At 46.2% G+C, this 16,026-nt stretch overlaps 1 protein-coding gene and 1 long non-coding RNA gene across 6 annotated transcripts in view; one reads left to right on the forward strand and one right to left on the reverse strand.

Moving 5' to 3' along the window:
* Positions 1–601: 601 nt before the first annotated feature.
* LOC107215739 lies at positions 602–6,294 on the reverse strand. The gene is made up of 2 exons (XR_001525226.3): positions 4,383–6,294; positions 602–3,335 (listed from the first exon to the last, which is right to left on the reverse strand). It is a non-coding gene; the product is annotated as an uncharacterized LOC107215739 (long non-coding RNA).
* Positions 6,295–7,187: 893 nt separating this feature from the next.
* Positions 7,188–16,026, forward strand: part of SSBP2 (single stranded DNA binding protein 2) — a 137,165-nt gene continuing 128,326 nt past the window's right edge. For all 5 annotated transcript variants that reach the window (XM_015652850.3, XM_033520412.1, XM_015652852.3 and 2 more), the window contains exon 1: positions 7,188–7,361. In XM_015652850.3, coding sequence (XP_015508336.1) covers positions 7,303–7,361 — 59 coding nt within the window. In that variant the 5' untranslated portion in view covers positions 7,188–7,302. The remainder of the gene's footprint in view (positions 7,362–16,026) is intronic.

A 16,026-nucleotide genomic window follows, 5' to 3' on the forward strand; every position in this document is an offset into this window, starting at 1 on the left:
GTGCAGCCAGGATGGACCTGAAGTGGATGTACACCACGATACAGACTGGTGGTGCTGGCTCTATTCAATCATTTGTGCCAAGTAATTCTCAAAAAACACTTGGGGTGTTTCTTCTCGTAGAAACCAGGAGGGATTATTCCCATTTCCATATTCCCATACCTCCCCCTGGCATGCTGATATCAGGGCACCTAATAAGCATTTCAGAAGGGAAGTCTGCAGATTGATGTGATATTGGATTGTTAGTTAAATAAATAATTGCAGATGCGTCAGTGAAGTGGATTTTTTCCACCCTAAATGTTCACAAGTTGGTGTCATTTGACTCCTGCTGCAGTCATTAAGTGAAAAATTATAAAAATTGGGCTCTACTCCTGGTTTGTAGCTCATCCTGGGTTTCCACAAAGGCAGTTTCAGGACAGGGACCTCAGAAAAGGAAATGATGAAGCAGAACTGCAGAGAAGAAAGGAGGGAGAAAGGAGAAGAGTTTGTTCTTTCCATTAATATTAAACTGTCCATTTCCCAGCTGCAGGCCCATGAAAAGGAGACTTCTTGGTTATTACCCAGTAATTCAAACCTTACAAACCCACCTCAGAACACACAAAGACAAGGTAAAAAAGGAATTTTTTATTGCAGTTTGGTGAAATCTGATCCCCAGCAGAGCTCGGAGAATTTGCTAAGCTTTTGAACGCATATGCAGACTGGTATCAATTTCTTTTTTTATTTCTTCCTTACCAGATGAACAATATATATGAACAATATCACGTGTGTGTGTGTTGAGAGAAACAAAACATACATAAGCATAAATTAATGGACAGTGCTGTGATTTCCTTTCTGCCTTTTCACACTGCTCTGGGCCAGCTGTTAAACCATCAGCCAGACCCGGTACCTCTTTGACTTGACATGTGCCAGTGCTTTTTATCGTCACCACCCCCTCCTTGGGGTCCAAAAACACTGAAATCCTCTCAAGTTTTCCATGCACTCTTATCCAAACATGAAGACCTCGGATGGTTCACAAAAAGCAGAAGGAGCTGAAATCTTGGTGTGGAAAACCGGCGGGGGACACTCGGTTATCAGGGCCCACTGATGCACTCTCACACCACTTTTGTTCAAAAAGCAGAGCAAGCCCACAGACAATTGCTTCATTTTCTGTGATTCTTGAGATCCAGATAAGTTAGCTCCCTGGGACATTAAGCCCCCAGAGCTCCATCCATCCTCTGTGGTTTGCACACACCGATGAAGGCAGGAAAGCTGCGGAGGGGCTGGACGCGCTGACAGCGTGGCTGATGTGGCACAGCACGGGCATGGCACTTAATTCACCAGTATGTGCTCAGTAAATATGTGGAGAGAGAGAGAGAGAGAACCATTTTATTCTTCTTCTGAGTCAGGTATGAACTTCTAACGCAAAGACCTACCCAGAGAATAGAACATCACGGGTGTTTGTTTTATAAAACTGTGCAAAGGTTTGCCAAAGCTGTCACAGTGCGATAGCTTTGGCCATTTATTTTCCCAGATCTTCACTCTGAGCGCCACTGCTTGCTTTGGAGTCTCTTTTTTATGAGCAGGCTTTAATAAATGTAAAAATCTTGAGTGCTCTGAAGAGGTTATTTGCCCTATCCATGGTTAACTCCAGGCTAAAGGGGAAGACTTTCTGCTGTCATCCTTGTGCAGCCTGAGTCCTGCCAGGCCCACAGCCCACTGCAGGCAACCTCCTCAGTGCAGCTCCACAAAATTGCATTTTGGCTAATCCTAAACCCAAAAGAAACAAATGTGTTAAATAAGCCTGTTGAAGTCGACAGCAGCCTGCATATGTCAAACCAACTCGGGAATTATCAGCAACTCCGTGCTGGGATCAACCTTTTCCTGCACCATATTGCTGAGGGTACTGACCCTGAAAATAAAAGCAATTTTGATGCTGCTAATGTGATTTCTGGCTGGGCTGTTTTTTGTTTTTTGTTTTTTTTAAGCACAGCACTAACTGCTGAAAATTGCAGCCAAGGCAGTAGAGCAGCAAAGCCCTTTGTCACAAATCCCTGCACCCACATCACGCAGAGACGGATCAGCCCATGTGGAGCTCCATGCAGGATTGGGGTCCCATTTAGCCTCACATCCACCTGTATCCCCAGTTTTCATGCTGTTTTTCCTCTGTTTATTGCCACACACAGCACAAGGAGACACATTCTTGATGTGACACATCGCTGCGCCAGCAATGGTGACTTTCAGCTATCCTTCAAATGATTAATATCGAAGGCAATGTACTTTTTTCATACTTCTTTTTTCCCCCACGGACTGGGTTGTCTGGTAAAATACAATTTCCATCAAATGGCTTAAAACAACCAGCTAACCAATGAAATCACGGAGATGCTAAAGGGTGTTTATGCATATCTAGACATAATTATAACCCAGTTATCAAATACATTTCACCAAAGAAAGCACCAAATCCCATTCTAGAAGTAAAAATACTTGACTGGGGAGAAGAGGAAGACTGGTTTTGAACTTTTCTTCATGAGAGGCAGAATGAGCTCAACCCTTTGCCAGCACCAAAGGCGCACACACGAGTGTCTGTGTGTGTGAGAGAGGCTGTGACAGTTCCTCCAGTGGAAACAGCACCAGGGAGGCCTGAAACCACATCAAACACCAGAAAAAGAAGTCGTGGAGGAAACCAGTACACACAAACGAGTGGTTTTTTCCATTGTAAGGCTCAGACCGTGTGGCACAGGGTGCCCTGTACAGATAATTTTCCCGTGGTGAACTGCACGTGTGTGAACAGGCACAGCACAGCCAGCCAGCAGGAGCAATAAACCCGTGGAAGATTTGTTCTTAGCAAGTTTTGCTTCCAAGCTGATGACATTTCTGCTGTCTCTGGTCCCTTCATGGGTGAACTGTGTGACAAAATCATCCTGGCTCCTTCTGTGCAGACTGGAGGGAGTTGTGGCTCCTGCTGGAAGCAGAAAGGGCAAGGGGTTGTTGGGTTATTGGTAAACCTTTCCTTGAGACCTAGAGTCACAGAGTATCTCAAGCTGGAAGGGACCCACAAGGATTATCCCTCCCTACCCCTGAGCTATAATTACTTTTGGGGTGTTTTTTTTTCCCCTCCCTGCTGGAAAAGAGGGGCAAATAAAGATTTTTGTTCTGACCTAGGCGTTCCTGCTCTCTCCATTCTCCAGTAATGATTTAGGACTCGTTCAATCACCTGAGCAACCCCTGCTCATCTGTATGGCACAAGAATGAAAGTCTGCAGAACGAGTCTCATAGTTAGACACTCCACAGGAAGATTAAACATTCTACAGAAGGACGAAGGATTCCTCAGAAAAGGCTTCAAAGCTGCCTCGGTCACGTATCTGTTGAAAAAGACTAAACAAAAGCGTCTCTCTCCCATGATATCTTGCCCAAAAAATCTTCCCAGCTACGCAGCAATAAGTATAGATAACTGGAAGTAAAATAAGGGAGTAGCATTTACTGACTTAATTTCCTGAATAGCCCTTTGTTAAGGGCTGTGTGAAACCTGCCAGTTAGATTAATCAATGATTTTGGAGGATCAACAGAATGGGCAGAAACACAAAGTAATTGTACATATTACTGTATCAGTAAAACTGTGGTCCTGTAATGTGACATTGTTTAAGTCAGTCTGGCACAGCCACACAAGCAATGTTTCATGTTTCACTGCAGATATCCTTAACATTAATCCATACCGTAACTAGCTGCAGCAAGAGAGAGGGGGGAAAAAAAAACCCCACCCGGTTTGGAGCTATCCTGTATCTCAGACAGGGTGATATAACATAACATATGTTTTAAAATGATAAAGACTTCCAAGAATAAGACACAGTTTCCAGAATAATATTCATACACGCCCAAACAAAAGCAAAATCCTGTAATAATTGAATAATTGCAGCTTTCCCTATAGAAGAAAAAGTTAAGGGGGGAAAAAACCCCCAAAATCCAGCCCAAACCAGCCCTTTTCAGTGGCTTAGCTGGTCAACACTCATACACAAAGCTCAGTGCTCTTCCCTAAAACCGAAGAATTAATCAGCATTATGTAAGAGATTTTTATAACACTCTAAAAATACATTGTGAATTCCTTTCCAGTGTCGGACTGAGAAGCTTTAAAGTACTGCCACCCCTCATCCCCTTTTGTAACAAAGGCTGGATCTTCATTTCTGATATTGGCAACTCGAATTCTGCCTCAGTGTTTGCGCCTCAAATCTCATTAATTACAGCGCTGGCCTCCTGAGATGCCACTGCTCCTGCTGAGAGCGGTGTTTGTGCTCGGAATGACTGGAGCAAGGGCAGGGGTGCGCGGGGCTGGGACGTGCATCACCTCCAGAGCAAGCATTTCTGACGCGCCCAACTTGGGCACAGTGCTCGGGTGGTTTTCAGCCTGGATTTACCTCCTTGCTAAGCTAGCTTTTGCCATCGGGTTTTGTTGGTTCCTCCCAAGGCGGGGGTGGCATTCCCCGCAGCGTCCTCGCTCCCCTCTGTGCTCCGCTTTTCACACAAAATGGGATAAATAAGGGTTAGCACCGTTTCTGCAATTTCCACCCAAGGATCTCCAAGCAAAATTACAAAGTCATCACCTGAATGTTAATGGTGGCTTGGGAGGCAGGCCTGTGAAGAGAATGAGTTTTAACACGTAACATTTTATATTTACCGGGGCCGTCCTGCTGGTGTCCCAGGGCCCTTCCCCTCCCTCCCCACGTTCATCCTGCTCTGCCCCAAATCACAATTCGATCTGCGAGCACACAACCCGTTTGGCGGTCCTTCAGGCCAAAATAAACCACAGGGATGCAAATAAATCACGTGAAAAACGGGAACAAAGCATTTTCAGCTGCGAAAGTCCCGTCCTGGGATGCCTATCCAAAGGACATTACAGCTATCTGACCATCACATCTTTAGGAAACACCTCGACATTGTTCTTCTCAAGAAGGAAAATTCTCCCCTTACAGCCCTGAGGCAACACTGACACAGCCGCCTCCTGGAAATACCCCCCACCCTTAAACCACAAACAAATCAACCAAAACCACTGAACAAAACGAGAGGTTTGGAGGATTGTCCTGCCCGGGAAGGATTTCGCCACCGCTATCAGTTCCGTGTGAAAGCCCTGCTGACACCACGGGGGCAGAGCCTTGGAGAGGAGTCACTCGTGTCTGACGGGCGAGCCCGGCCCTTCCCCAAGGGCAAGGAAACATTCGGGTGCAAGTTCTGCTCTGAGTGATCGGTACCCAAATCCCCGACTGACCAAGGATGTCCGCATTCACTCCGTTCCTTTCCATTCCTCAGCAACCTTCTTCTTCACCCACAACCCGAGCCCTTCTTTGTTCTGTGTCCTGGCTCTGTGTCTGTGCCCCTGTGTCCTGCTGTCCGTGCTCGCCCCGAGTGCCACCAGCCCAGTCCGGCCGCCACCTCAACTCCGGGGCACGACGCGTGTGAGGATCACTGTGCCCCAACGCGAGCAAAAAGTGTCCCTTTGGTCCTCCCTGCGGTGTTTTCTCAGTTCTCTCCCTGGTCTTATCCCCCTTTTAGCCCCCAAATTCACCGCGCACTGAGCTTTTCCTTTGCGTCCTCGTTTTCGCATCCTTGGCTTCCTCATCCTTCATTTCCTCTGCCGGCTTCTCCTTCCCTTCCACTCACTCCTTCCTCCCTCTTTTTCCCCTTTCCCACTTTCTCCTCACACCATAACCCGCTTCCTCTGGTTTCCCGGGTGTAACTCGGGAGCAGGAGCCTCGGTCCCAGCCAGGGCAAATGTTGTCAGCCTGATTTACTTCTTTCCCCAAATCCACTCCAACCACACTCTCTCGCTGTTAATAAAAATTAAATAAATAAACAAATAAATATTATTTTTTTTAAAAAAATTCATATCGTGGGGTGAAAGCCCAAGACAACCAACTTTGTCACAAAATGGCTTTTGTTGCCGTCTGCTTTAATGCGATGAATTATTGCGGCGGGTTCCTAGAGCACACACATCCCACGCCGGGCAGGGAACTGCCACAAGCACCTCGGATCCTCCAGCCTCTCGCACTCCTTCCTGTTGTCTCTGCTACTCCCTCGCTAATTTGTTCCAGCCGCTCATTAATACTCTCCTAATCCTCCCCTCCCCAGTTTCACCTCACCAACCATTCCCTTCGCTCCGGCAGCTCAGAATCCAGAGGATGTTTTTTTCCCCTTGCAGCTCCAACAATGATAAACAGATGCTGGTGGTCTACGCCTGGCACAACTTCCCTGCCCGAATTTTGGTCGGGCTTTTCGTGGCCCTGCTTGTTCCCGACATTTGCCTGCCAACACGACTGGGACATAGATGTTGGGTGCATTTGACTCAAAAAAAAAAATAAAAAAAATAAAAAAAGAGAAATAAATAAAAAAAAAGGGCTTGGCATTAAACACTTAAAACATCAAAATACTGAAAGCCCTCCTCCCACGGGTCACACAGGGGAGTGGGTTAACAAGGTTAGCCGTAGTTTAGACACAGGCAGGCGTCAATATCTGCAAAATTCGGGACTGTGGTTGAGGAGGAAGAGGGGAAAAATTCCAGAGCTCCGGGGACTTAAAAAAAAAAAAAGGAGAAATCATGTAACAAATGGCCCCAGTGGCTGCTCTCTGTCTCTCCCCTCTCTGCGGAGCACGCAATTATTGCCGTATAACTAAAAAAAATAATTATTAAAAACCCAACACATTTCCTTAAATTTTATTCAGACCGTGGGTGGTTTTTATTTTTATTTTTTTTATTTTTTTAAATTTAATTTTTTTAAAAAAAATTTTAAGCTACTCTAAGGCACGCTGCTCTGCTTCAGGAAATGTTTCCTCCCCACCACCATCCCGGTCCCGGCTCTCGCTCTCCGCCGCGGCTGGGGGGATGTCCGTTCCCCTGGGGGTGAGAGGTGTGAAGAGCCCCCCGTGGGTGCGCTCGGGGCCGGTTCCGGGGCCCGGCTGCGGGAGCGGCGCGTCCTCCGGCGGGCTCCGGCGGGCCGGCGCTGCTCCCGCTCCGGCGCGGCCGGGCCCGTGCCGCGGCTCCGCGAGTCCGGTCCGCAGTTTGCGTCTCTCCGGCGCGCTCGGCGGCGCGGCGGCGGGGGGCGCGGCGGGCGCCGGGAACAGCCGGTTGTTTAAAATCCTTCTCGAACCGTTTCTAATTCCCCCTCGCGCGGGGGGGGGCGGGGCCGCGCCCGGCCGGATGCGCGCCCCGTCCATCACCGCGCCGGGGGCGGGCCCGGCCAATGGCGGGCGCGTGTGGCGCCCGTCACCGTGGCGACGGGGCCGGTCCCGGGGAGGCGGTGATGGGTTGACAGGTGCGTGACAGTCGGGAGCTTCTCCGCAGGCATGTACGGCAAAGGCAAGAGCAACAGCAGCGTCCCGTCCGACAGCCAGGCCCGCGAGAAGTGAGTGCCCGCCCGCCCCGCCGGCCCCGCGCGCGCGGCCCCCTCACAAACTTTGCGGCGCTCCCGCCGCCCGGCCCGCGGCACCGCCGGCTCGCTCGCTCCGGCTGCGAGGGGTCCCCGCGCCGGGACGCGGCGTCCGAGCTGCCGGGGGGGCGGCGGTGGTGTCCCCACGGCCCGCCCGGGACGCTGCCCGGCCGTGCCCGCCTGGCAGCCCGGCGGCGCAAGGTGCCGGGACCCCTCCGCTAACAAAGAGCCCGGGCAGGGGGCCGCGGCCGCGTCCCAACTCGCCGCCTCGCAACTTTTGCCGCGGCCCCCCATTGTTCGCTCTCGGGGGGCTCCGCGGCCGCCCCGCCGCACAAAGGGGAGCGGGCACCGCGCCCCCCGCCCGGGCTCCCGCCGCCTGCCCAAACTCATGCCGCTCTCTTGTTAATTTCTTTATTTCTGATTGCGCACGAGCCGCCCGGCCGAGCCGCGCTCCGGCGTCCTCCTGCCCGCTGCCCGACGGGGAGGGCTGGGGGTGCCCGCAAGCCGCGCACCGCCGGGGAAACGGGGAGCGAAACCCGGGATTTGGGGAACGGACGGCGTCTCCTCAAGTTGTCCTGACTTGGCGAGACCGAGGCCGGTTTGGCACGGCGGGGCTGGAGGGGGAGGAAAAGCCCGTGCGAGGAGGAGGAGGAGGAGGAGGGGGACGAAGAGTAGCGGAGGTGGGAAGGTTGGGGTAAGGCTGCTGAGGGGGTCCGGAGAGCTCCGTCCACAGACCACGTTCGCACCTCTCCCTTGAGAAAATCGCATCGCTCCAGCGCGGGTTCAGCACCCACCGGGATCTGCGCTCCGGGCACGGCCGAGGAGTTTCCCTTCAGGCAGCTTGTCTTGAACCTTCACCTAAAAGTTTTCGGATTTTTTTGGTGTTTTTTTGGGGTGTTTTTCCTTTGTGTGTGTGGTGTGTATGAGAGTTTAGGAATTTGGGGTTTGATGGTTTCATTTGGGTTTTTTTAATTCTTTAATAATTTTTTTTTTTAAAATGTTGGGTCAGTTCTTTTCGTGCGTTTTTATTTTTTGTTTTGTTTGGGTTTTTTTTGTTCGTTGGTTTTTTTTTTGGTGGGGTTTTTTGTTGTTTGCTTTTTTAAATTTTTTTTTTTTTTAAAGACTTCCTAATTCCAGAGGCTGGCATGCACGCTTCCCTGCAACAGCAGCAGGCCAGGCATCTCCGTTTCTACAGGAGAGGGAGGTGGTAGGGGGAATTCAAGGCGTTTGGCAATTTCACACCTAACTTTGCCACGGGAAAGTGGAGGGAGACGGAGGCAGCCCTGACGGGAAGCGTTAATTGCTGAGATGGAGCGGGAGACACAACTTGGGCTCTGAAATCTGATCAACTAGTGGCGCTTCTTAGTTCCAGTGGAGGGATAATTTTAAAAATAATTGCTTAACCGCCTAGTGGAAGCACTGTTTATTTGTCTTAGCGAAATTAGGGAATTAAACCATTTCCTCGTGCTACACGGTTGCTGGTGTTTGTCAATACACTCGGTAAATCACTGAAGGGCACAGTGGGATCTCACAGTGGGACTAAAAACAAATCCATAGGGCTGCTGTGCGTCGGATCAGATGAAGATCATGTTGTTTTAATTCTGCCTTGCCAAAGCTACCCACTACAAGCCGCACACACAAGTGCTCTGGTCGCGGAGCTGAAACTTTAAATGGTTTTCAGCCGTATTCTTTTACTGTACCTTATTTTTCTTCGGGGTTCATAAAGGTGCTGTGAAACACCTAATATTTCGTCCGCTCTGAAAATGCTTAATAATTTTCAGGGCAAGCTTGCCCTGCTGACTTACTGCCAAGTAGCAACTGCCCTCCTAAGTAAAGTTGTGAGGACCTGCTAGATGGTGCTGTTCGATTTAAATACACGTTGTCTCCCACTTGGAGCTAACAGCTGGAGATGTGGGCTCCTCACGTGTAAATTATTTTATGCAAAACACCGAAATGGTTTGTCTTTAGATCGTGGACCTGACAGCTCAGAAACTTCGTGGCCGCATCTACTTACAATTGAACTCAGCTGGGAGTTAGAAGCATCCTCTTTCTCCCCCCTCCTCCTTCCTCCAGTGGGGAAAAAAAAGAAAAAATAAAATAGAAGAGCTTCGAGACTCGCTTTATGATGTAGAATACCATTAGGTATAGTCTACATTCAAATTTTTTTGGTATTTAATCTGTTAAAATTCCTTCTTTCTGATCAGATCACATCCTTACCATTTCCATATGCTTTCTTCCTGACATCCAAAAAACTGTGATTGAATTTGTTTTTTCCTCTTAGGACATTGTTGCACAGCCATGCAGTGCTTGTCCCAAGGTAATGCATGAGTTTGTGTCTGCTCTGAAAGAAGCAACTGTCCAATTACATATCTCTACAAAAATATAGCTCTGACTGCTGCTTGAGATTGTGCTATTTTGGAAACCACAGAGAAAAATACATATGTTTGACTGATACAATAAGTACTTATTTAATCAGGAAGAGTGGGATTGTAATTATGTTTAATATCAAAGTTTTTAGAACAGAATATTCAACTGAACGCTGGCATGTCTCCTCAAGATTTTAAGTGCCTGAAATACGTAGCCAACAACCAATCTCCAAAATACACTTTTAGTAATTGAGGAAATATTTTTTTTAAAAAAAAAAATTACACTCCCTCAGTTTTTAATGGCTTGATTATGTGGACCGTGTCTCTGTTCCCATGAGGACGTGTGCCAGTGAGAGGACCAGGGTGTGAAAAGCTTATTTACCAAGTGTGGAAAAGATGTGTGTTGTTCAGCTGCTGTTTGTGATATTTGTTGTGATATATTTCACAGAGCTAACCCAGTGCCAAGTGTGTCTTGTAGCACGGTGTCTTGCTGTGTGCTGCATTCAGTGTTTGTGTCCTTTGAGGTTATGTAATTACTATAAAAACGAACAAATTCTGCCTGCCATTTGTAATAGCCCTTGGCAAATTCTCAGTTCCAAGATGGCATTTGTTTTGTGGTCCCTCTCTTTGTCCCTTCTGCTTGACCTCTGGGATAAACCGCCTGTGTTATTTAGCTTCACAACACGTGTGAGGTGTGGGTGGGTGAATTGGGGGGCAACAATACCGAATTTTGTGCCAGAGAGATGCAGCGCAGCACAACTGGGTGAGACACTGGAGGTGAGGGCACACGATGCCGTGAGGAAGGTGAGGAGACAAAAATCACAAAAGTCTTTGTGCGCCTTCCTCTCACTCTGGAACAGCTGTGCCTTAATTTCGGGCTCTGTCCATCCCAATTGCTCAAGGATGGAAAAGTTGTATATTATACAGTACTGTATAATAATATACAGTTAATAATATATTATACAGTAGCTCTTCACCACACTGCTGTGCCGCTACCACCTCAGACCTGACTACATTGTCAAAGGAAAAATGACTAGAAAGTATCCACGAGTCCTCTGTTGTTATCTCTTCAAAGCAACTGTGAACAATCTTCCCCCCCCTCCTTATTCATTAAAACAGGACTATTTCAGATTAGGATCTTGGACCTGCCAACTCTTCACTGAATGGTGAAACTCTGTAAACTTCTAATCTTTGAGAAAAACAAAAAAAAAAGGGACCAGAGCACACAAGTTCCATTTGCAAATGCAACTATCTGTTTATATACAAATAATGCTTCAAGTTGAAAATATATATGCTGTAGAAAAGCAGTTCTAAAAAAACATACAAGGAAAACTAAATTCTGGTGGGAATATGTGTTTTGAATTCAGCTTTCTTCATATTCCAGTGGTCTTCCAAACTAGTCCTCTTCCCAAGAAGCCATTAACCTTTTTGGGGCTTGGCAGACAATCATATTTAGGTTAAAAGCTAAGTGAATGACTAGAGACTGTGACTTAATTTGTTATAAAAGGATGCCTTATCAAAATATTGTTTCTTTTCAGGTCTGTTTTGAGAGGTCTGCTGTTTGTATGTACAGTTTCTTTGTATGAGTGGAGTTCTTTGGGTTTCTTTTTTCATGGTTTCTTTTTTCCCTCAGATTTGAAAAGATTGCATTGCATGAATTTACACAGTTAGGTCACCTTTTTCCACTGCAATGTTTGTAAGGTACATAAAAATAAGATTCAGATAAAAAATTAACTGGCTTCAGTGATGAGTTTGCTACTCCTCCCTGGGAAATGGCCAGCTAGTTTTTGAAGTTCCTGGTGGTAAAAGATAAATTAATGTTTTTTTCCTCCTCTCTTTTTCAAGATAAATCCGTTAGTTTAATCCTGCCTCTTTTAGAAAGTTTGGGCTTGACATTCATTAATCAGGTCTGACTTGTAAAAGTTGCAATTGTGCTGCTCATGGAGTCTGTGAACATGAGGTGTTTCAGAAGAATATACCTTATAATAAACTCTGCAGAGGGAAGGGCTCTGGAAACAGAAGCTATTTATCAGTATATATTATTGGCACGTTCTTCAGGTGCTCCCTTACTCTGCACAGGTGCCTTAGGAGCACATGACAACGTTTCAGGTAATGTATGTGCTGCCATTCCGATTAAACAGGTACACAGAAGAAATTAATTCTGCGTAAATTACAGGCATATGATCCTGTCACAGGTATTAAAGCAGCCAAGATTTTAGTAGCTTTGCCAAACTTCCACTGTTTGGGTGGAAAAATTACAGTGCAATATTTAAGCCTTGTGCTGATTTATTTAACCTTTTTTGTGTGTACAAGTTTGGTTGAAATGTGGCCCGATTTGAAAATTGGGCAGAGGCAATACGTCTTTTCCAATGTTCTAAAAGTTTTCTCAACTTTTGCCATGGAGGACCAATGATACCCCTCTTGTTAGAAACACTTGAAATCTGGTTGAAAAAGAAAAGGATGACAGATTTGATTCCAGAGATGTGTCTTTCTTCCATTTGCATGACAAAGCATCTGAATTTAGCCAGGATACAAGGCTTTTCAAAAAGATCCATTTGCATATGCTTAGGGCTTACTGACTGTAATCGCTGAATATTTCATCTTCGCTGGGAGGCAGCAGATCCTGGGATCAGAGGGGAGGAAAATTGGGGCTGGGTGGGAAGGAAAGTGGAGATGTGAGCAGCTGGAGCCTGCAGCTGTGAGGTGCCAGGACACAGGGGATGGAAATGGCCAGTCTGGAGAGGGGAGGCAGAGAATTGCTCCATAAGAGAACCAGCCCTGGAATCGGGGTCTGGGAGGAGCACGCAGCATCTGGACCAGGGACACAGACCTGGTGAGAGGGCACAGAGCCAGGACAGCCAGGAGGCAGGTCAGGAAGTGGGAGGCTTTTGTTGAGTTAGGAGGAACATTCTGTCCCTCCAGGTGCTGGGAAATAACCATTCCTTTGCTGCCAGGAAGGACTTGAGAGAGCAGGGGTGTAAAATTTGTTGTCTCCACAGTAAAACCGACCCACACCTATGAGATAGATGGCAGCTGACTGAGGGGTGTGTGGCAGTCTTGGAGCTGTGTCTCAGGGATGTCAGAGCCCCGGGAGGGAAGGCTAGGATTTGCCATTCAGAAGCAGCTGGAACAGTGTGTCTCTGCAGTGTCTGGGTGCTGTACTTGCATTCCCAGAAATGTTCTCTTAACTTGGAAAATGCAGATATACACTGAACATATTTCTCACTTTGCCCTCATTTGCATGTTCACTGTTTTTTGGTTTGTTTTTTTTTTCTTTTTCCTTTTAGGGAAAAAAAAAAAAAGCTCTGGGGTTTTTATTGTGCAGGGAAGAGCATTGTTTTGGTAATGAGCAGCTATTTGATAATTTGCTATTTTGCTGTCTTGCGGTTTGTGCCTTATGGCTGCCTTGCTGTTTCATAATACGGCTGTTCCTACAGGAAGATTGTGTTGTTTTTTTGGTGCCCAGCTCCACAGTGTCTGAGCCTCACCTCTAAAAATAGGCATCAAGCCACTCCTGACCGACAGCCAGTTTGGAAGTGGCACTAAGATGCAGAAAAGTAAAAGACAAAAATGTTTATTGGTTATTGGGTGCCCAGTTTGAGCTATGCAGCCCTGAATTTTTATTTTTTTTTTCTTTTTTGGAGTATCACATACACCAGAAATGCATATAGACAGCTTCCACTGTCTCTCTTGCCACAGTTGGAGATGCCAAAGGAACTTGAAGAAATGTAGTGTTTTTGTGAAACTGCTATCTGTCTTGTGAATACACTTCAGACTGGAAGATGCACTCACAGTTATCCAGGGTGGAGAGCTGCAGACTCACCTGCAGCAGGGCCTCTCCACGGCTGCTGTTCTTAGGGAAGGAGACTCACAAATGTGTGGTTCTGTGGTTTGGGGTGGCTGATTGAGCAGAGACCCTTCATGGAAGGGTCGCTGCCCTGCACAGCCTCGTGTGGTTTGAGTTTTTAAGAATTTTCTGCTAAGGCTCCTTTGGGCAAAACCAGATGACATTTTTTCTCCATCAGTGTTCAGGAGCTACGTCTACAGAGCCTTCCACCTGTGTTGCTTGAGGTTAGGACCACTTGTTTCCTGCTTTTTTTGGTGAACAAACATTCCAGGAAGGAGTGCTGGTCCAGACTGAGTCACAGGCTGAGGGGTTTTTTTCTGCTCAGTTGAGCTGCTGACCCTTAACATCAGGTTGTTCAGGCAGTGGGCAGGTGTTGTTGCAGTTCCTGAGAGAAAATCATCCTCGATACAAACAAATGTGTTAATCCAGAAATCTTGATGACCTCTGCTCATGCTTCTCTAGTCTTTGAGGTATTTCTCACTTCTGGTTCCAGGAAGGGAACAGGTGAGAACATAAAATGTCCCTTTCTAAGAAACTGAAATACAGCAGTAGTCTAGACCATAGAGTCCTAGCTTTTCACTTTCCATCAAATATAAAAATAGACTGAACATTTTTGTGGTGGGTCATTTTTTTTTCCCTTTCACACCTTCTGTGGTTCCTGCCTCCGGACTGTTTGTGTTTTCTCCATATTGTTAGTAGCGTATTCAGAGCAGAATGAAATAATTACCTCTCATTTGACATAATACGGATAAAACAATGCTGCTAATGCTCCCTGGAACACTTGCATGTTTATTGTTGTTATTGTTGGGGGGTAGTTGTTTGTTTGTTTGGGGGGGGTTTGTTTTTTTTTGTTTTTTAAATAATCCATTTTTGCAGTCACACGCCCTCCAGGTTCTTTTTGCAGCACAGCTGCCTTGCCAATTATTCCCCATTCCATATTTGTGTCTTTGATTTCTTAGTCCTGAGCATGGTACTGCACATTTGCCTGTATTGAATTTTCTGTTATTAACTTTCATTATTCTTTTCCTGTCCCCAGAAGGGCTTGTAATCTTTCCTGATTTGTCACGTACACTTCTGTATTTCTACATACCACTCATTAATGAAAGTCTTTTAGTGGAGTTGGCTTAGGGTAGGAGGAGCTTTCCTGAAATGTTCTCTCTTCTGTAGAAACATGCTGTTAGTGACTCTTCTATCATTCCTTTATTTTGTTGTTGTACCCTCATTTTTCATTTATTGAAAATGTTTGCTGAGGCAGGCATCATGTGACAGGCTAAGAGTCAAAAGCTAATATTCTAACTTCCACCTGCTCCTCCTTTCCCATTGCCCACTCTCCCACGTGAACCAAACTGAGCTGACATTACTTTTTCTTGACAGATAATGTTGGCTCCTTCCCTTTCTGTTCTGAAGGTGTTTCTGTCCCTGAAGTGCTTCCTTTCCCTCTCCCTTTGCCCCTCCATTCCCTGTGCCCAGAGTGACCTGAGCCTCCTGTGGACCGGCCTTTGGCTCCTCCAAGCCCCAGCTGCACTCAGCTTTGACATACACATATTCTCTCTAGGAAAACCTGCCTAGTTTGTGATAAAAGAACAAAAATTCAAATCAATATAATTTATTTTGCCCATTTTTTTCTCTAGGCTTTCCAGAGTTCTCTCAATCTTTGGGCAAGAGTACCAGAGTTTTTGAGGGTTTATTTTTAAGCTGGAGCCACCTGTGAAAGAACACTATGACACCACACTTTTTTTTTACCCTGCTTTGTTTCCTGTGCAAGTATCAATTGAAAATTACAATTGAGGAAATCCAGATTTCAGAAGTCACATTTCCTGTGGCAGGTATAGTTTCTCGGTTGTGGATAGTGAGGATTGTTTAGCTTGTCTGTTCATTGATTTCATGTGCTGCTTTATCCTGTCCTTTTTAGGCTTTAAATCTGACTTTGGACTTATGTCTTGGTGGTTTTTGGAGGTGGTGTGGGTCTGGTTGAAGTACAATCCTTGATGTTAACTCCAGACTCTTAATGGGATCGACCAGGTCTACATTGCCAGTGAATTCCTAACTTGCTACTTAGGCTTGACTATTTCTTTTCTTCCTTTCACCTATTCCAAAATAAAATACTGTCTTTGAAAGAAATTTCCATCGTGAAGAAGAAATTTAAGAAGTTAGTGAGTACTCAATGCCCTGTGCATTACATTATTTCCATTTTGTTTCCAATGCCTCTGAGTCTTGGGAGAGATTTCACCTTCAGACCAAACCACTCTAATTTTCATAGGAAGAATGCAGTGTCTTGAAAATACAGAAGCAATAAGTAATCAGTACTAAAGAGTTACCAGTATATGTAAATTCCAGTGCATGCAGTTTTATTTTTATATTGCTATTGATAATGTCTTGTTACTAGCAGGTGCATTTTTATATAGATATAATGAGTTCAGAAAGTTAA

This window comes from Parus major, chromosome Z, assembly GCF_001522545.3.
Source record: "Parus major isolate Abel chromosome Z, Parus_major1.1, whole genome shotgun sequence".
NCBI lineage: Eukaryota > Metazoa > Chordata > Aves > Passeriformes > Paridae > Parus > Parus major.